Source organism: Lemur catta, chromosome 1 (genome assembly GCF_020740605.2).
Source record: "Lemur catta isolate mLemCat1 chromosome 1, mLemCat1.pri, whole genome shotgun sequence".
NCBI classification, from domain to species: domain Eukaryota; kingdom Metazoa; phylum Chordata; class Mammalia; order Primates; family Lemuridae; genus Lemur; species Lemur catta.
Window position 1 is genome coordinate 29,749,306 of NC_059128.1, and position 20,682 is coordinate 29,769,987.

The 20,682-nt window shown below is 42.6% G+C and overlaps 1 protein-coding gene across 4 annotated transcripts in view; it reads right to left on the reverse strand.

The window, feature by feature from the left end:
* EXD2 (exonuclease 3'-5' domain containing 2) overlaps positions 1–20,682 on the reverse strand; it is a 40,187-nt gene that overhangs the window by 2,825 nt on the left and 16,680 nt on the right. For 2 of the 4 annotated variants that reach the window (XM_045564929.1, XM_045564914.1), the window contains exons 5-9: positions 18,475–18,806; positions 17,363–17,469; positions 16,966–17,101; positions 15,556–15,912; positions 11,239–12,721 (exon numbers count right to left, since the gene is read on the reverse strand). In XM_045564929.1, coding sequence (XP_045420885.1) covers positions 12,505–12,721; positions 15,556–15,912; positions 16,966–17,101; positions 17,363–17,469; positions 18,475–18,806 — 1,149 coding nt within the window. In that variant the 3' untranslated portion in view covers positions 11,239–12,504. Of the gene's footprint in view, positions 1–11,238; positions 12,722–15,555; positions 15,913–16,965; positions 17,102–17,362; positions 17,470–18,474; positions 18,807–20,682 lie in introns of those variants that run through there. The other 2 variants (XM_045564921.1, XM_045564937.1) reach the window with 2 other exon arrangements.

The following is a 20,682-nucleotide window of genomic DNA, read 5'->3' on the forward strand; positions in this document are numbered from 1 at the left end:
CAGTTTTAAATTTTAGTACGGAGGCTGATGACGAGAGGCACAATATTGCAGTCGTCCAGGTGAGCAATGCTGAGGCCTGGGCTAGGGCAGCAACGCTGAACAGGAGAGAAGGAGGGGAGGATTTGGTGATCAGCTGGAAGTGGATGTGAAAGAAGGGATTTGAGAATAACGTAACTTTCTGCTCAGGAGACAAGTGCTTTGGTGTCAGGTAACCATTAACTAAAATGGGGGATACAGGAGGAAGAGGAGGCATGGTGAACTGAATTTGAGTTCTCTGTGGTCAGGAAGGCATCCATAAAGCCAGGTCTGGAGCTCAGAAGTGGAGTGGCTGGGGCCAGTCAGCTAGAGATGAGAAAACTAGGAACACAAGGGGGGCAAATACATTGTTGGGTATCTGCCCATGTACCCAGCACCTAGGCCTGGGGGAAAGACTTCTGGACACCTCGTGTGAAGATGAAGATACAGAGAATGGACACTTTTTTTCTGCCTCTGTCAGATGCCTTGACAAAATCATCTGGCCCAGTCTCTTAAGGAATACTCATTTCTTTATCAAGGTCCTCACCATCTGGTACACATCAGGATGGACCTCTAGACCTAGGGCTTGAGCAAAATTTGGCTCAATATGAAAGAGGCCACGCAAGAAGACCAGAGAGAATTTGAGTTGGAAAGAGACCCATAGTCCTGGCCTTGCATTTCCTTCAGTCTATTGGTGCCTATAATTGAAACCTCCATTTTCCCTGTTGAAAGTGGGAAGTGGAAATTAAAGCAATGTTCCCAGGATTGGTATATATTTTGAAGCTCTCAGCAAGGCTGAAAATATCCATCGATATATTCTGAAGTGTAATTTCTACTCCCTTCCCAGTCAAAATAATTGAACGGGAAGAAGAAGCTGTTAACGCAGGAGGCGTGTAACGTCAGATCCACATTGCCTGGAAATTTACCATTTCAAAGAAATTGAGGGTTTTTACAGCCGTGTTTACAGTCATACATGTCCCCTCTCACTGAAGCCATCCTCTAAAGGCTCATCAATCTGGCTTGGACACTGAAATTGTTCACAGTGTCTGGAGCTGATGCCAAAACAGGGAGAATTTTAAAAAATCATCCTGCCATTTTATCAGCATATAAATCTTGGGGAGTTTCCTCCTGGCAGATCGTAGGAAACAGCTGGGGCTGTCTGCCAGTGCTCATGGAGCCAGTGGTGGCAGAGCTCCGTGGTGGCATGGCCAGGCACATCTTCCTCTCTTCCCTTGGCAGCCCTGCCCACATATCACACAGGTTGTCCTTAGGTCAGTCTAGGTTGACATTTCTCCCCGCTGCCCAACAAAAAAATACCAGTGACAGTAGGCTGGAGGGCTGCATGTTCTTCAGCAAAGGGGTGACACTGTGCTGCCCTTCACCACCTCGGCCTGGCCCCTGAATCTCAGCCTGGAGCCCAGTAGGCCCGACAGACAAAAGACTTTGCCGGCTGTCATTGTCTGCCTTCTGCCAGTGCCTGCGTGTGGGTGGGTGTGTGCGTGTGCTCTATTTTCAGTTGGAATTTGACTTCATGTTTTTCCCGGGATTACTGATTTATTGTCCCATATTTGTGTCCACTGGAGGAAATTTCTAGGTCTATGTGTAATCATTTGTTTTTTCTTTCACCTCTGAATAACACACATAAAAAGGCCACTACCTAAAGATGGAGCAGTCGGTATGTTCTTGGGGATCTGGGATAATTGGGAGATAGGAAGCCTGGGTTTTAGTCCCAGGTATGCCATCAGCTACCATGGTGACCCTGGAAAAGTCACTTATCTGGGCCTCTTTCTCATGTTTAAAATGAGGGGTTTGGTATAAAATACTTGGAAGGTGCCTTCTGGTGCTAACATTTTAGGATTCTATTTACTTATTTTAATGTTTTAAACCATTCCCTGCCCCAGCAAGAATTATCGGCAAAAAACTGGGCTACAATTTTCTTTATCATCATTTGATCCCCACACACATATTACGCACACACATACATCCAAGCAACTTAAAATAGTCCACTTGATCAAGAATCTGAAAACTTCCAGATTCCAGCAGACCTAAAGAGAAACTGGCAGAATGTACAAGAAACTGGCACATCCCGGGATGCCTCCCAGGAGGGGAACCGGAGGAGAACAGGAGTGGGAGGCTTTCATTGGATATCCTTTGTACCTTTTGAATTTTTTTGCCACATGCATTTATTACGTCTGTACCTAAAATTTTTTTCCAGCAAGAGAAAAGTTCTCCTTTCCCTGTCTTCTACCACAAGCCTCTATGCACCTCAGGGCCTAGCGAAAGAGGGGCCCAGTGATGGGCTGGGGTCAGACATTGGAAACTGCCTTCAAACCAGGCCCTGCCTAAGGCAAACCCGCCTCCCCAGCTGGGCTGGCTAACTGCCCTGCTTCCGTGGCTGCCCCATGGGCCTGGAGGGGTTCTGTGGGTGCACACCCGTTGCTGGCTATGCTTGCCACTGGCACTCTTCCGGGCTGTCAAGCTGTACAGGGACTCCATTCAGGGTGCTCCAGTAAGGCTCTGGCTCTCACAGCTCCAGCAACCAGCTGGGCAAAGAGATCTAAGAATTCTGCAAAGGGGGAAGTTCATCCAGCCTTAAATCCTCCAGACCGTGTCATTCCCTTTCAAAGACAGAATGCCTTTTTTTGTTTGTTTTCTGCTGCTAATATAACATGAGGATAGGAACATAAGAGAAAAAAGAATAAAAGGGCTAGAAATGAGTGGGGAGAAAGGGTCTTCAAAGAGACCTTTTCTCCTGGCCTCACCCCACACTGCTTGCTTCTACTTGGCAGAGCTGGGCTGCAGCATCTCTGGCAGGGTCCCACGCCCCAGTGCCAGTCCCTCATCAGCTGTCCCGCATCACATCTAGCCTCCACCTGGCCTTCCTCTTCTGCCTCTTTTTCTGATTATAATCTTGGACGGGTACTGGCCCATCACTCCTCTGTCCCGTACTTTCCTCTGCCCCTCCTCTGAGTTCTCTGATTCCCCCTCCTTTGGCTTACTGATGGCAGTGCCACACTGCCAAGAAACAGCTGCCATTGCTGAGGTCCATTTCCTGGTCTGGAGCTGTCACCTGCCCCACAACAGAGATTGCTCAAGATAGGTTCCCACCCTCCATGCACATTCCCCGCACCCTACCTCTTTCTAGGACCAACACAGTCAATCTCTCACTAGTAAATAAAAAATATTCATTTCCTTCCTCTTACTGGGAATCCAGAGATCAAAATTAAAGTATTCTTAAAATGATTCTTAGGTCTTGTAAGCGGTCTCTGTGGATAGAGTGGGAACAAGCCAGTTTGGTCTCTGAAGTCCTAAGGCTTTCTCTACTAGAAGGACCCCTTCTGAACGTGGCTCCATGTGCTTCCCACACTCAATCTGGCTGTGCTGGAGCACTGACTACTGACCTCAGATTGCCGGCCCCAGGTTCCAGCGCTGCAGTGAACAGCCTCTCCTGCCTCCCCAACTGCACACAGGCCCAGGTGGGGCTAGGCTGTCCCCTAAGGGGTCATGGGAGGGTGAGGGTGAGAGGACAATTGAGAAGGCCCGACAGAGTCCGACAAGCAGCAGCAGATGGAGATGTGCATTTGGGAAAGTGGACACAGATTCCAAGAGATGAAAAGATACAGAGCATGAGGGAAAACAGCTTCAGGGAAAGAAAAGGCAGAGAGTGAAAAGTGTAATAAACATTAAAACCAGAAAGGCCTGAAGAGAACCATCCAGAGACTAGCAAGAGCACACTAACCTTTGTGGAGCTAGGGCAGAGGGGAGGAGGGTAGAGGGTCAGGGTGGTCAGTACTCAAGGGGCTGGAGGCAAGACAAATGGTGCAACATAAATCTCTCGGGAAGGGTCACTCACCTTCTAAGCTGTTGGGCTTATTGGCTGCAGCAAGCAGAATCTATTTAAAACACACCAGGCATTTTGCCTCCTTTTGTTTCTCTGCCCAGAAAAGGCTGGAGCCAAAGGCTGAGGGAACCATTCCAGCATTAGGACCCTGCGTGGACCACATGCCTGAGACCATGAAGGTCTCTGCCCCATCCTGACCGACCTCTGCTTCTATCTCTCCTCCCCCAAGCCTCCAGGCCACTAAACTCCTGGTATATTGAACACAGTCCCAAAGGCTGCTTATGGTAGCCACTTCCACTGGGAAAGACTTGATGACTTCCTTCATCCTGTCTTCAAGCTTGTCAGAAAGCAGATGCTGCTCCAATGTGACAGTTGCTCTAAGGGGATGCTCAAATGGAGCCCCTGACTGGTGGGAATATGCTTCATGATTGAAAAGCCATGGGCGGTTAGACCACAGCAAGACAAAGAAGCGAGCATGAAGGGCAGCAAGGATAAAATGGCCCTAGGGAAACCAGATGGGACTTGAACTCAAAAATACCAAGAGCCTAACTCCTTTTCCTGGACTATGTATCTTTGGGAAGCTCTAATCCGGAGAAATGACTACTTATCCACCCACCCCAGAGAAAGTACACTATAAGGCTAGGAAAGCCGTCTATGCAAGTTCCGTTTCCTCTCCCACTGAGAGCACTGGGGATGAGAGGTCCTTCCTTCCCTGGCTCTTGAGCCCATGAGTTATGTAAAATACTGTTTAATAAGGCTGAATATAAGCCCTCTACTCTGCATGAGATTTATATTCCTGAAAAACAGTGTACCAGAGAGGATGGCTTTTCAAAATAAATTTGAGGGCAATCCTAAGTTTAAAGCAAAGGGTGGCTTGTGAAGGTGAATAATCATCCCTGTTCATGTTTGTAAATTTGGAATTTTGAATGTCTGATTGGGACGGCAGTGCAGGGAGCTGTGTCTAGAGATTCACCTACAATTTGCGTTTAGGTTGCAATTACGCATTACTTTAAAACAAACAAAAGACTTAAGCAGATGGTTGTATTGCAGGAGCTACTGCTAAAGTAATCTAAATTTTTAAAAAACAATTTTAATGGAAAAGTTCAAATATATATAAAAAATTAGAGAGCCCAATATATAAACCCAGCTTCAACAATTATCAACTCATGGCTAATCCTGTAAGAAAGATGAACTTTTGAGCCAGCTGACAGATAGAGAGGGTAAATTTTACAGTACAAGACAAACAGTAGTAGTCCTGCTGAGGCTGTGGGATCCAAAGAGTTTCTGCTTAAACGCCCTAGACTAGAACCTAGAGTATAGGAGGAAGGGGTGGAGAAACATATTCTTGATTAACAACCAGAGAAGCAACCTGGGACTTAAAAAACAAAACGATACACACATACAATCTCTCTGAAGGATACACAATGCACAAGTAATAATAATACTAGTTACCTTCAAGGAGGGAAATGCCTGGGGAGATTTCCCTTTCACTGTATGTTTTTTTAAAAAGTTGTCCTGCATGCACATATTACGATTTTATTTATTTTATTTTATTTGAGACAGGGTCTCGCTCTGTCCCCAAGGCTGGAGTGCAATGGCATCATGATAGCTCACTGTAACTTGAACTCTTGGGCTCAAGTGATCCTCCTGCTTCAGCCTCCCAAGTAGCTGGGACTACAGGTACGCACCACTACACCTGGCTAATTTTTCCATTTTTTGTAGTGACGGGGTCTCACTATGTTCATCAAGCTGGTCTCAAACTCCTGACCTCAAGTGATCCTCCCACCTTGGCCTCCTAAAGTGCTAGGATTACAGGTAAGAGCCACCATGCCCACCTTACCTGTTGCTTAAAAATTAACTTGTTAAAAGCAAACATCATGAAGCTTTACAATAACCAAATCCACGAGATGTGAAAAAAGGGCAAACTGCCTGATCTCAGACCACCAAACCTTCATCACATTTTGACCTGGATTTATTGTTTTATAGTAATTTGCTCAACTAGATGAATGTACAACCTACCAAACCCAAGATATACATCATCAAGACAGGTGTTTCATGTAATATTAAAAACTCTAGTCCTTACTGGTTATGTGAGTGTATACATTTGTCAAAATTCATCAAGCTGTCTTCTTAAGATTTATGCACTTTGTTCTATGTTAATTGTACTGCACTTCAATGAAGTATTGCTAAAAAAACCCAAAAATCCCAGCCCTTGTGTACAAATAAGCCAAAGAATCACCACTTAGAGGTTTGTTGGGTTGGTGGTTAAGAGAAAGCTGTTGTTTTAACACTATGTGGACTTTTTGCAAAAACTTGCTCTTTGGAAACCACCACTATAGCATGTGCTTTTGGTTAAGCATTCCACGGCTGAAACGCAACTCTATGCTGAAATGCCAAGAGGATGAGGCAAAATCTTGGCCAAGGTCAAGCTTTGCTGATGGTTTGAGAGGGGGATGGCAGCCAACTGCTCTGCACTTGTATAACATTTAAAAAAGAAAAACTTAACCCCAAGTCGTCTTCAGTTCCTATTTTGAGCCAACTTTAGTCCCGTTCATTGTATCCAAGAACTCAGAGGAAGCCATATGTGTGGCAGCTCAGGCTTACCAAATCTCCAGGGCCAAACATACGTATCTTGATTAAAAAGAAACTAAGCCAGCTGAGTGGGCCTTTACTTGGTTCTATGGGATATAACAAGAGATGTCAGAATTTTAGATAAAGTTAGGGTCTATCTAGGCAAGGGCAGAGAAATGTAGTTTAGCTTCCTTCTTGGCTATGTGGTCACTTTTTCTGGAATAACAAAAGTACCCCAACTTGGTAGAAAGTGGAGGTCATGTCTAGATCTAGGTGATTATTGTGAAAAGAGCCCCAAGTTGAACATACTTGGTATAAATCTGTGTTACACAAAGAAAAGCCAATATACTCTCTTTGGGACTAAGCACAAGGATGGACTAAAAGTGTATTTTCTGTCAGTTCATAGGGAATGGATATATATAAAGAGAGATATCTTTCAGCAGCTTATAAAATGCAAACTTTACATTTTACACGTTTGTCTAGCTGCTGCCCAGGCAAAAGCAAAAGTAAGCAAGACAAAGTCCAAGGCGAGTCAAAGTTATACCAGACACAGGTATAACTTTTTTTTTTTTGCCCTTTTTTCACCCCATCTCTACAAAAAACAAAAATCAGCCAGATATGTGTGCCCATGTAGTCCCAGCTACTTGGGAGGATGAGGCAGGAGGAATGCTTAAGCCCAGGAGTTTGAAATTACAGCGCGCTATGCTTGTGCCACTGTACTCCAGCCTGGGCAACAGAGTAAGACCCTGTCTCTAAAGAGAGAGAGAATATTTTTACTCATTGGTTTAATGTTTTCCTTTTAAAGTACCCAATTCTATCCAGTTCTCTATGACATATCGTCAGTTTCTTTTATCCTTAAAATGAGAAAAGTCTTTCCCCTCCCTGCCCTCAATATCCTCCCATCTACAACACTTGGCACACTTGCCTCATTTCCACTCTACACTTATGTCTTATTAAACTTTACAGCACTGGCAATGTGTTTAAAGACTTCTCTTCTTTCTTTATGGTTAAATAGTACACTGAGTGGAAATGTGAGTTCCCTTGAGACACAGAGACATCACCTTTCTCTGGTGAGAAAGGTATTTTGACCCCAAGTGGAGCACCAGATGGAGACAGCAGGCTTCTCCCTAGTCAATGTGGCTAGGAGGACATGGTATGGCATCCTGCTTCCCTCATTAGCCTCCTTTCCATGCATAGTTTCCATTTCCAGGGCCGGGGGTGGGACAAGAATGTGCAACAAAGCAGAAGGTACACAGTACCCAAGAGAAAGCGTATTACAGAATGCTACAGCTAGAAGGGCCCTTATGGCACATCTAATTCAAGCCCCTAATTTTGTAGGAACAGAAAGGAGTCCAGAAAAGTGATTAGTCCAAAGATACACAGCTGGTGGCTGGAACAAGAACCCAGGTCACCAGCCCACTCCTCTCTGATCCTCCAACCCATGATGGAACTGGGTATAGGAAAAGTATATAAAATTAAATCTATGAACAAGCCCCCAACTCACTCCCACCCACCAAATAAATGTACCTCCTTTAAAACTACCTGTGTTTCAATCTCATTTCTTTTCAGTCCCTTTAGCTTACTAAGCTCAAATTTCTGATTCTTATCCAGGATTTAATAGATACCCTGGTGGCCTGAGTAGTCAGAATCCCAACTCTGCCTTACCAAGTTGTAGCCTGAGAAGGGAGATCTTTGGGAAACAGAAGTAGAATGAATATAAGTAGCTACTCCAAATCAGGAATATTCTGGACCTACACATCATGCTTATAATAATGATGACTCTAAACTCAGCAGCTTTTGAAGTTTATGCTAGTGGAAAGGCAACAGGCTACCCATCCAGCAAGAGAGCAAAATTTAAGAATTAATAACAAATAAGGAGGCTGGAGGGAGGGCAAATTCTTTGAGTTCAGTCTGGAGGGTATGAGATTCCTACCTCCATTCAGTCAGAGCAGAGAATGACCTTTAAGGCAGTATGAACCGTATTAGAAGAGAGTACAACCCAGGATGCATGAACTCAGTCCTCTCACATTCCCTGTTCATATGTAGAAGAAGTCAGTTCTTGATTATCTCCCAAATGATTACCTATTTGGTCAGTTACCCACAGTGTCTAGAGGCTGCCAGACAAGCTGGTTAGAAGCAAACAATGGTCTAATGTACTTCCCACCTTCCTAAATAACATGTTGGCATTTAAGCAGGGCCTTGGTGCCTCAAGCAAAGGGAGTGACTAATCCATCTCCTAGTAGGCTGGTAGAATAGGTCCTTTTGAAAACATGGGCCGTGTGGCTGCACGTCACAGCTCTGCTCCATCACCTGATGCAAAACTGCTCTAGGACTGAAACAGGCAGAAGGTACTGAACTCTTGCACACGGGGACAACTTGGTGAATGTCTAAAAAGTACAGGTGAATTCCAAAATAAAAGTATTTTGGGGATTATGTATTATTTTTATGTTATTCAGATCCAGAGTTAATCATAGCAAGAATCATTCTTACACTCTTCGTTAGTTTATCTCCTCCAAGAAAAACTGATTCTCACTGTATTCCTGAGGGGATTACGTACTCTAAAAATGGCCATCTTATAATAGAAAAGACAAAAGACCAGAAAAAAGGATTCACTTAAAATACATAATAATTAGCAAAATTGCAAAATGAGAAAATATCTCCTTTAAATGAAAAAATGATATCTCTCATAAGGCTGAGATATAATGAAGAGAAAAAAAGGAAGAAAGGATAAATGAATGAATGAAAAACTCAGAAAGGCAGGGTAAACTAAGGATTTAACTCATAGCCAAATGTGAAGGCCCCAAAGAAACAGAATAGGAAGGTGAACAAAAGCTCTTTATGCCTGCTGGGTTCCTAAGAGGCTAAAATGAGGGATTAAAATGGCTTTCTTTCAACAGAATACATTTTGTCATCTGATCTCCATCCGTGACATGGATAAGAATAAGTAACTTATGGCTGCACTCTTACGCAACAACAAATCGCTGAATGTTGTGCCTCATTCACCTTACAATGGCAAATCACTAATTGCTTATCAGGGGAAAAAATCTGTTTATAACCTTTAATTTACATTTTTATCTTATTTTATTTTATTTCATTTAAAGGCTGGTCAAGTGAAGCAGTGGGAGTGGAGAAGGAACAAAGGAATCTACAACTGGTTGTGATCAATTAGTTGTAAACACCACTGCACTCAGACCAACCTATACTTTTATTTTAAAATAAACACAAACAGTGCTTACAAAACACATCAACTGCAACGGGGAAATGAGGCAATAAGGATGAAAGAAAGGAAGCGAGAAGAGACTCAGTGCCCACAAACATGATGATCAGGGAGCGTGCAGAGAGGCCCTTGCCATGACACCGTCCTATCACTGCTACGTACACAGAAGCTCCATGAATGCACCAGGCACTTGGAGCTAAAGGGTCAAAGAGAAGCATTTCATTCCTAAAAGGTGACATCAATTTTTACTCACTCAGCAATCCAATTCCTTCCTCACAATCCAATTTCTAGGACTCTATTCTAAAGAAATTACTAAAGATAGCGTCAAAGAGATATACACAGGAAAGTTCGTATGGCATCACCAATAAATAACAAAGGATCTGAAGCCAAAATTTTCAACAGTGTGGGAATGGATAAAATAAGGCAGAGCCACTGGAAATCTATTTGCAAAGATTGAAAGACACAGGAAATTATTTGTGATACCATGTTGAGTGAGAGAGAAAAATTAGGATACCAATGTGTGTGTGTGTATGATCCTCCATTTTGTTTAAATATTATACATATTAATTCATTTTTAAATACTGAAAGGAAATTCATAAATACACCAGCAAAATTTAGCTCTGTTCTAGAGGGAAGATGGATGATTCTTATTCTTTAGACTCTTCTCTAATGAGCATACATTACCTTTATTATCAGAAAAAAAAAGATATTTATTTTAAAACATGTCTACCCTAAAATTTCTCATTTAAGATGGCAACTGTCCATCTTAGGAAAAGGCAGTGAAAGTTCAAGGCAGACTCAGGGAATAAAAAGGTTCAAATCTATACCATAACTCTTTCCTGAAAAGGATGAGAAATCCTGTGGGACACAGTCTAGCCTTTTCCTCAGCCTTGCTGCTGGACCTATTTTGCTGGGCCCTGCAGAAAGCTCAGTTGGAGAACCTATTCCGTCTTCCCATGGCAACCACTACAGCTTAAGTTACCTCTTTAGTGTTTCTTGCCTCTTAGCATGGGAATGGGAGGGAAAGAGAAAAAAACAGCACAACTCTCTTGTTTAAAAGAAAAAGTTTTTCTTGTAAAGCTATCAAAATGACTCAAAATGAGCTATGCAAATTTTGCAACATAAGTCATAAGTTATGTTCGGTAACCATGGTTGCTTAGCGCGCAAGGATGCATATAAAAACAAATCTCTGAGTGCCACCTTGTGGCAAGCCTTACTGTTACCACAACCAAGTACCAGGGCTCTCTTCCACTCCTGGGCTCCACACCACACAGCTAGGATAGGCCTCATAACCTATAGATTGAATCTACATTCCCCAAAGTGGCTGTTACTATTTGTTTTCAAGGATTTCTAGTTTAGATCCCAGCTATGACTGTTTGAAGACAAGCAGGGACGAAGGAGCAGAGGAACAAAATGCAGGATAGGACGTGCATTGCTGATGGCCTGTGGTGCAGTGTGTGTGGTGTATCCGTGTACACACACCATGGCACTGCCAGGAGGCAGGGACCTGTAGGATAAATATCTCCTCTCCCAAGAATATTTACCAATTTTATAAAGTTACAAAGAAAATTTTTACATTTACAATCAGTGAGCCTTGTGCTTAGAAGAAGTTTTATTTATCAACGTTAGAGCAACCATCACCGACTTGGGCACAATTCCAAAATAGAGCTCTTGTTGGATTCTGGTTGTAAAATTCTTTTTTAAGCTTGTTAAGATCTTGTAAAATATGAATGTTTTCCTAACACTTAAGAAAAAATACTAATCACTAATAAGTTGAATTCATACTCAAAGTGGTGGCCTAACATTTTGAAAATGAAACACCATTCCCCTTATGAACATCTAAAGTATTATATTAACTAATCCTGGTGTCCCAGGCTTCCGAGGAGATGAATTAGTCCTCACATTGCAACCTGACCAAATGACTCCGGAAGTGAATTAAGTACTTAAAAGAGGTCAGTATTGCAAATCTGATGGAATACAGAACACTAACAGGAGATGATACTGATTCTGAGAAAAGATTATCTTCCCCTCAGAAAGGGATTAAGCTGAAAACCTTGCAGTTCTGGGCAGGAGGAGTGCAACAAGCAGGCAACAAACAGCACGAAAGGAAAAGCTGAGCAAATGGTCAGAGTTCTAACGGGAGGTGGTGTTTCTGGTCCTTTCTGCCCCACCCAGGTTGAAGGCTCATTTCCAGAAAAGGATTTCCTCCAGTGTTAGGGTGGAAGCACATGGCAGGAAGTGCTGCTTTGGTCCTGGATTTGTAAAGGGGAGCATTTTCAAGTAATGTGAAATAAACTGAAGTGACCCAGATGGGATGGATCCCAACCAGATGAGTTGTGGGACAGCAGAAAGCCAAAGAAATTGTAACTATGAGGTTGAAAATTAGGAAAATAAATCTGACTCCTTGTTCATTTCTCTAACCTCTGGAAGAAGTTTTTCTCCCCTACTAACCTGATTACATTAATATTATGGACAGCCCCTGTTAGAGATAAACCAACATACTAGACAGGGAAGAAATACATTAAAAACATTTTCTGAGAGTCTTAACAAGCACTTCAGGGAGAATTCTCCATTAAAAGGGAGATTAAAAACAAAGGCCAAGGCCTCTCTTGTCCACAAAAATAAAAGAGAGAAAAAAAGGATACTGACACTGTCCAGTTAAAGTCCAAAATCACAATAAGCTCCACTTAAAACAATAGCCTTGCTCCATCAGAAGTATCCTGGGATTAGTATTAATATAAGTCAGTATTCCGAGTTGTATCGCTCCGGCTTTGACAATGACTTATTAAAACAGGAAGAGGTGACTTTTCAACCTTGGCTCCAGCTTCCCACCTGTCCTAACCTGGGAGGAAAGCAGCTATCACGACAGCTTGATAGGAAGGTCTTCCCCATATTTCCGGAGCAGCTTCTGATGATTGTGGTCCACTGACCACTGCTGGGGCAGATGCTTGGGCTGCATGGAGTCCAGGAAGTGCTGACGCCAACGGCTCTCCAGCTGCATGAGGGAGCGCAGCCCACCCTGGGTGTGACACTGCACCACCTTTAGCCCGTGAGGAACATAGTTTTCATTGGAAATCCTGTCAAGACATGAAGTACAAAGGGTCTGAGGGAAACAAGCACAGGACGGTCTCACAGACAGCTCAAATGCTGCATGTATGTGAGGAGGTTGTTAGACTCCTAAAGGGTTAGTTACTTGAATGTTTTCAAAACATCCTCTTTCAGGCCAGGCACAGTGACTCACACCTGTAATCCTAGCACCCTGGGAGGCTGAGGTGGGCGGATCGTTTAAGCTCAGGAGTTCAAGACCAGCCTGAGCAAGAACGAGACTCCCGTCTCTACTAAAAATAGAAAGAAATTATATGGACAACTAAAAATATATATAGAAAAAATTAGCTGGGCATGGTGACGCATGCCTGTAGTCCCAGCTACTCAGGAGGCTGAGGCAGAAGGATTGCTTGGGCCCAGGAGTTTGAGGTTGCTGTGAGCTAGGCTGATGCCATGGCACTCTAGCCTGGGCAACAGAGTGAGACTCTGTCTTAAAAAAAAAAAAAATCCTCTTTGTTATCTCTGCCCCTTTTTAGAGTTTGAACATACAACTCCCAATCCTACAGGAGGCATTTGGGGTTCTGAGCTATACCTATGCGAAGGTCACTGAATAATGCTCAGGCCACTGCATAATGCTCAGGCCCCACACGGGAGGCCCTACCATCTAGCTGAACGTTTTATTTATTCCAAGGTTCTTCAGTGACCAGCTCACCCTTTCTTTTAAGTTATCCATTCTGAGCCATACTCAGTATTTATATGAGGCTGTTACGTCAGCCCACATGTTCCAGTTTTTCACAACACAGGGTAATACCTGAATGTAAAATGCAAGTTGGCACATTTCTTTAGTGCCTTCTTTCCCACAAAACAAAGCCAAACCACATCGATGAGAAGTGTTTCAGTCACCATGAAATGCTACTGTGGTTGCTCATTTCTGCAAATGATGCTGCTGAATAAGATGAATCCCTGGTTCTTTCCCGACTAAACAGAGAGGCCTTAAAAACTGCTCTGATGCCACGTGAACAGTGCTTTCACCCCCTGTGAATAATGATGATGTTCCTCAAGGAAGTACCCTGCCTGCACAGACTCTTTCCTCTCCCTACATCCACATCCCACTTTCAATCCTCTCCCCCAGGACTCCCACCAGCCTAGCAGTGTCAGTGCCCTCGGGGTATCTGTAGACATATTATTTAGCTCATGAGCTTCCCACTAACTTGCCTATCTGTCTCCAAACAGCTGTTCTTCTCAGTCCCAAGTCCAGCATCCATCTATTCAATTCAGCAAGATAAATTTGTTAGAAAGGTCTGTGGCTGAAATGGAGAGGTTTAGCTGTTTTGGGAAACATATTTGGGAATTGGTCAAAGGAGCCATTCTCACTAATTTATAATATGACCTTGGCAAGTTACTTAGCCTTAAACCTCAAGGTATCTAATATAAAATTTAGAAGGCCAGGTGCAGTGGCTCATGCCCGTAATCCTAGCACTTTGGGAGGCCAAGGTGGGAGGATCACTTGAACCCAGGAGTTCAAGACCAGTCTGGGCAACATGGTGAGACCTTGTCTCTACAAAAAAATTTAAAAATCATCCAGATGTGATGGTGCAGGCCTGTAGGACCAGCTACTTAGGAGGCTGAGGCAGGAGGATCACTTGAGCCCAGGAATTCGAGGCTCCTTAGTACACTATGATAATAACACTGCACTCCAGCTTGGGCGACAGAGTAAGACCCTGTCTCTAAAATAAATAATAATAAAAAAAAAACTTACAAAGTAATGTCTATTCTACAACCTCACAGAATAGTTGTGGGGATAAAATGCAATAATAAATTTTTTTAACTTTGAAAATTTTAAAAATGTAAGATACAATATTAGCAGTTAACCAGTAAGAAATCCAAATCCTACCTAATCAGGTTGTTATTAGAAATAATGAAGGCAATTTATGTAAAGTTTATTAGCTTGGTGCTGTAAGACACAGTGTATTCATAAATATCTGCTCAATATTTACAGTATCTGTGATAGATCAGTAGCATGGGTGAAATAAACATTTTTGGTTTTGAAAAAAAGAAACATTTGCTGCTACAATTAAAGTTTTTATTTATTTATATTTAGTTGATAACAAAAACCCTATAGGCAACGAGCATCACTATCAGGGCTTTGTGAACTTACCAGTTCACTTATTTCAACCCCTAGTACTACTGAAAAAAGTAACAGTTGGGAAGCAAAACTAAGCCCCAGAGTTCTTATCTGAATCCATTCTATATCAGGGACTTAAGCATCAGTGGATTTTGGTATCCAAGGGAGGTCCTGGAACCAATCTCCCATACCAAGGGACAACTGTACTATACTTCATGGGGGAATTTCAGAGATTTGAGGATGTTATTTGACTATTATTTCACCCCATGTGCTGACTTTAGGATTTACCTCTGCATGGAATATATAAGATGCAACTCCACTGCATTTGCACTCTCACGCTAATCATGAGAATGACTCGACTTAGCATATGACTTTAAAGGGTCAAGGACAAACACCTCACAAAAAGCAAATTTCCTATGGAAAGGAAATTCTATTTTTTTTTAATTTTTATTAAAAAGGGGCGGGAGGAGAACGGCACTTACTGATGACGTAAGTCACCTAGCAACCCCTCTCCTCTCCCATCCCTTTTCTTTCCTCGGAAAGGAAATTCTAAAGTAGATTATTCTATTCTACCGTCATGGTGTCTTACACCATTAGACACCTAATGGACTGACCATAAGCCAGGTGCTGCAAGCAGCTAATGCCCCCTCCCTGGCAAGCAGTCTTATGAAATAATGAGGGTTAATGTCACTCACTGGGTTACTCCCCAATCCCTTCACTGACCACAAGTGTAAATGGTACCTGGTCTCCAGGCTGGCAGCCTGTTGCAGCATCTCGTCTGTGACCGTGTCTGTGCTATAAAACTCCCTGAGTGCTTGCAGCAGCTCCTCCTTTCGGTGAGCAGGCAGGCTCTCCGCGTTGAGCAGGGCCCTGGCCCCAGAACGCACCTGCCTGCGCTCAGGATCTTCCAGCAGGCGCAAGCCCTCCTCAGAGCCAATGGGGGCCTGGAACTCCTTGGCCAGCTGCTGCTTCAAATGGTTGTCATAGTAGTTGGAGATGGCATGACAGGAGGTGCAAAGCAGCAGCACATCATGGGAGTTGTGGTCCTTCATCTCAATGGGGAAGTGCTTCCGGTACTCATGTGGAATCACATTCTTTCTGGAACAGGCACACCCGGAAAACAGTGCTCATTCAGTGACATATGAGACAGAACACACATGAAGCTAGCAGACAGGCTACTGGGATTCTAATCTGGGCCTAATATGACTGAGAAGCCTTGGGCACCCCACCCAACACAGATTGCATAAAGGCAATACTACCTATTCCACTCTCAGACCTACATGTGCATTAGACTCCTCCCTATCTGTGTCCTAGGTTCCTTTCTCCTTGAAGTATGACCGCCTGCTGTCAGGCTTCAGTGGAAGGCCAGGGATAGGGAGAGGTTAATAACAACCTTTGAGAAGGCTGTGCTCCCAGAAGGAAGTCTCAGAGAAATGAAGAGACATTCTAGTGGCCTTTGACATCTGGAAAACAATTCTCTCAAAAAAGCCTGGGGACCTGAAAAGGCCAATTTCCTTCATCTGAGGAATCCCTTACTTTGGCACTATTTCCCTAGTTCACCAAGGTCTATCATTATTTTCTAAGGAGAACTAAGCTGTCAGGAAAAGCTCTCAGCAGCAACAACTCTTTGTCTCACGCTGCAGGGGAAGAAAGGAGGAAAGTGAATAACTCCACAGAAGCCAGGAAGAAAGCCCAAGTGTCAGGGCACTCAGGCCTAGTACGCAGCCTCACCTTCACTGTGTGGGAACCCTGATGTGAAATTGTATTACAGCACAGAGCAGCCTTCAGGTCATCTGGACACTCCACGAACAATACCAAGACTCAGAAGGCTTGTGACCCACTCAAGGGAGGATTATAAGGACACAGCTTCTACTGGTCTTTGGTCCTTCATGAGCAAAAGGGAACCACTCTCCATGGCAGACTATTACTGAGAATAGTCTTGCATTCCAGAAACTAAGGCACGGCTCAGGAGGGGTAGGTCACTATAGCAAGGCCAGGCAGAATGTTAAAGCTTGTGGGGAAAGCCAAAGTGGACAGACTCAGCCAAAGTGGACAGACTCAACCAAGGCCTCCAAGGGCTCTGCATGTGGCTACAAAGGCACCTCTCACCTGGGGCAGACAATCGGGCAGCCCAACACAAACCACACTCACCGAATGTAGGAGTCTCTCTTGCCACACACTACACATAGGTTCTCTTTAATCATCAAGTAATAGTCTCCTGGGGACTCAGGCCTTCCCGCGGGTTCAAACTGTAGTTTGACCACAAAAGGCTCTTCACTCACGAGCTCTTAGAAAAAAGAACAGGCATTAGCATCTGATGTTCCCCCACCCCCAACCCCAAGCCCACCGCAGGAAGAAGCACCTCCCTAACTGCTCTTCGCAGTGTCCTGGCAGAGAACACTATTTCTGGGTTGTGACTACCTGGTCCCATGTGTCTCAAGGTCTTCCTGCCTTCTTCTATCCATCCTCTTCCCTATCTCACTTCCTATTCCAGCCAGTACCCACATGCATCTAATTATAGAGAAACTATGACAGCTGAATCTCACACCTCCAATGCCTTTGTCCAGGTACCACTGAGCTTTTCTTCGATCACAAGTGCAGAGGGGCTGTCCATCAGGAGCATGGAGAAAGCAGTTATCATAAAGAGGTGATTTTCTGCAGGGAAGGGAGAGATCGATCTCAAACTGAAAGCTAATTGTTAGTCAAGGTGTCAGTTGCCTTCCCATATTCTCTTTTGAGTGACTCGAACTATTCTCTCAACACTAGGGTCAAACATACCAATTATGGGAAAAAAACAGGGTAAGAAACCATGTTTAATCCTCCGCCTGCATTCGGCTAAGAAACAGAACTAAAAATGAATTAGTTTATGTCTTTAGTTTTTATACTTATGGATTGGGACCTTAGGGAGTGAGCTGCTAGTGTTTACATAGCTCTGCAGTGAACACAACAGGAGCAGAGCAACAAGAAAACTGCCAGATCACTGGATTAAACAAAGTAAATTAAAATTTTTAAAGCTCAAGCAAAAGTAATGAGGGCCTGGATTTATTTCTGGCTCACATGCAATACTTCCTTCAATTTAATCATCCAATTCCTAAAGGCACTTTGCTACAGGGACCAAACTTTTGGTCCAAAATACTTATTAGTCATCTTCCTATAACAGAGGTATAAATTATACATGAATATTCTCATTGGCTAGAAATAACATTTTCTTAGAGCTGGATATTGTTCTAAATAACCAAATACCATATGAACAAAAAACCAAATGATACCTTTCTCCTGAAAATCACAAGGTACTTCATGTTATTCATTTTCAAAGCTATCCTGAATTAAGCAAGAAATAATAACTGTAACCCCATTTACAGTTGGAGAAGTAATAGGCCTAAGGTCACATCAGGGTCAGTGACAAAACTAGGCTAAGCTCTCCTGATTTCCATTCCAATTGCCAAAAATAAAAAAGTAAAAGAAGGGAAAAAGGAGAAAATACACAAATAAAGCAAAGGATAGTCCAAATGTCCCTAAAGGAAACGAAAAGTAAAATTAACCCCTGCAGAGCTTTTGCTCTCCTCACAAGCCTTCTCCTCAGACCCAAGGTGAAGCATCACACCCTTTGCTGAAGGCTGGGCCACTAACTTTTTACTAGACAGGGAACAACTCAGTTACCTGGCAGAATAGCCCACCCCTAGGGGCTTTCTTCTATGTTTTCTGGGGTCTCTCCCTTGGTGGTTGCCTGGCGCCATCCCATCGACCTTAGACTTCTTACTTCTTGGCTTCTGCTGAGATTCTGCTGCTTCACCATTAACCTCTTCTCCCAATCTGATAATTCCTTTGCTTCGAAATGGGATGTCTACCACATCCTGGCATTTCTCCAAGACTTTTCTCCAGCCACTGTGGTCATCATTTTTTTCTACAGATGAATTCCTAGAGAAAGGATATCCAAGAAGATGGAGAAAGAGAGCCACTGAAATCTGGGCATCCCTGGCAGCATAAGTTACCTGAAGAAAAAAGTCAGAGATCAGTGGAATGTGGAAGGCAAACCAGAGAAAGCAACTTCAAAGTCAATCACAGAGATATAGACAACTTTTAGGGTCCTAATTCAAAATGTACAATAACCCACGCACCATGTATTTAAAACTTTTTATCATGAAAAATTTTAAGCTATAAAAAGTAAATTAAATAGTAAAATTAACTCTCATGTTCCGTATGTTTTTAACTAGAATATTTAAAAAAATGACTTACTCTAAATACTAGAAAATCTTAAATCTATATAAATCAGTGAAGTTTCTTTCTATCTGTTATCAAACTGGTAGGCAGATTTCTCTCAAGTTTCGGCGGAGGGTAGTTAACAAAGGTCTTACAATTAGTGCATGGAATTCATTTTGGGGGTAGTCAGCCTCTAGAATAGCTGAAATCATAAGAGGCCTGTATGACTGTCAATCAGACAGCCATTGCAGACTGGGTGCAATGGCTCATGCCTGTAATATCAGCACTTTGGGAGGCTGAGGTGGGAGGCTTGCTTGAGACTAGGAGTTTGAGACCAGCTGGGCAACACAGTGAGACCCTGTCTCTACAAAAAATAATTTCAAAAAATTAGCCAAGCATGGTGGCACATGCCTGTAGTCCCAGCTACTCAGGAAGCTGTGGTGGGAGGATCACCTGAGCCCAGGAGTTGGAGGCTACAATGAGCGATGAACGTGCCACTGCACTCCAGTCTAGGAGACAGAGCAAGACCCTATCTTTAAAAAAAAAGAAAAAAGAAAAAGAAATGACCTGCCATATCTTTTAATAAGATAATATCTTAATGTATTTAATACCCTTCATTGCTGTGACCCCACATAAGTTACTTCTTTGTGCCTTTTCCTTTTTTTAAAACAGTTTTATTGAGATATAATTTACATATAATAAAATTCACCCATTTAAAATATACAAACCAATGGATTTTAGTATATTTACAGAGTTGTGCAACTGTTACCAACAACAATTTTAGAACATTCTCATTACCCCGAAAAGAAAACTAACATCCTTTAGCAGTCATCCCTCACTTCCCCCAGCCCTAGGCAACCACTAATCTACTTTCTGTCTTTATAGATTTGCCTATTCTGGACATTTCACATATAGGAATCATATGACATCTGGCCTTTTGTGACTGGCTTTTCTCACTTAGCATAATGCTTTTAAGATTCGTCCATGTTGTAGTATGTATCTTTTTATTGCTGAGTAATACTCCATTGAACAGCTAGCTATACAACATCCATTCATCAGCTGATGGATTCACTCAGCTTTTTAATGTCTCCTTCTTAAATATGAATGGACAGCCAAGGATCTAAACATTTGAGAGAAACCTTTAATGTGAAAGACAAAGACCAAAGCGAACATTAGAAAAAAAAGGAACCCAGAGGAAAAAGAGGCAATGCAGGAAGCAGAAGAAAACTTCACAAGTCTTTAATACCTTAAGAGAAGATACTACATCTATTAAACAAAAATAGAAAGCTATTTTAAAAGCAAATGTTCAGAGAAGACCAAGAAGCTCTTATAACTTAAAAATATGATAGAAATAATTAAAAATTCAATAAAAAAATTGGAATATAAACTTGAAGAAATTTGCTAGAAGGTAAAAACAGACAGAAATAGAAAATAGGAGAGAAAATATTTTTCAAAGAAAATTAGAGGATTAATTCAGGGAGTCCAGTTAAAAAAATTATGAATTCTAGAAACCAAAAGGAGTCTAGAAAAATTTCAAAGAAGTAATCTGAGTATAATTCCCTGAACTGAAACTGATTGAATGGATCTACTGAATTCTAATACAATGAATGACAAATGGCCCATACTCATGTATTATCATCATGAATTTCAAAAAATTAAGATAAAGAT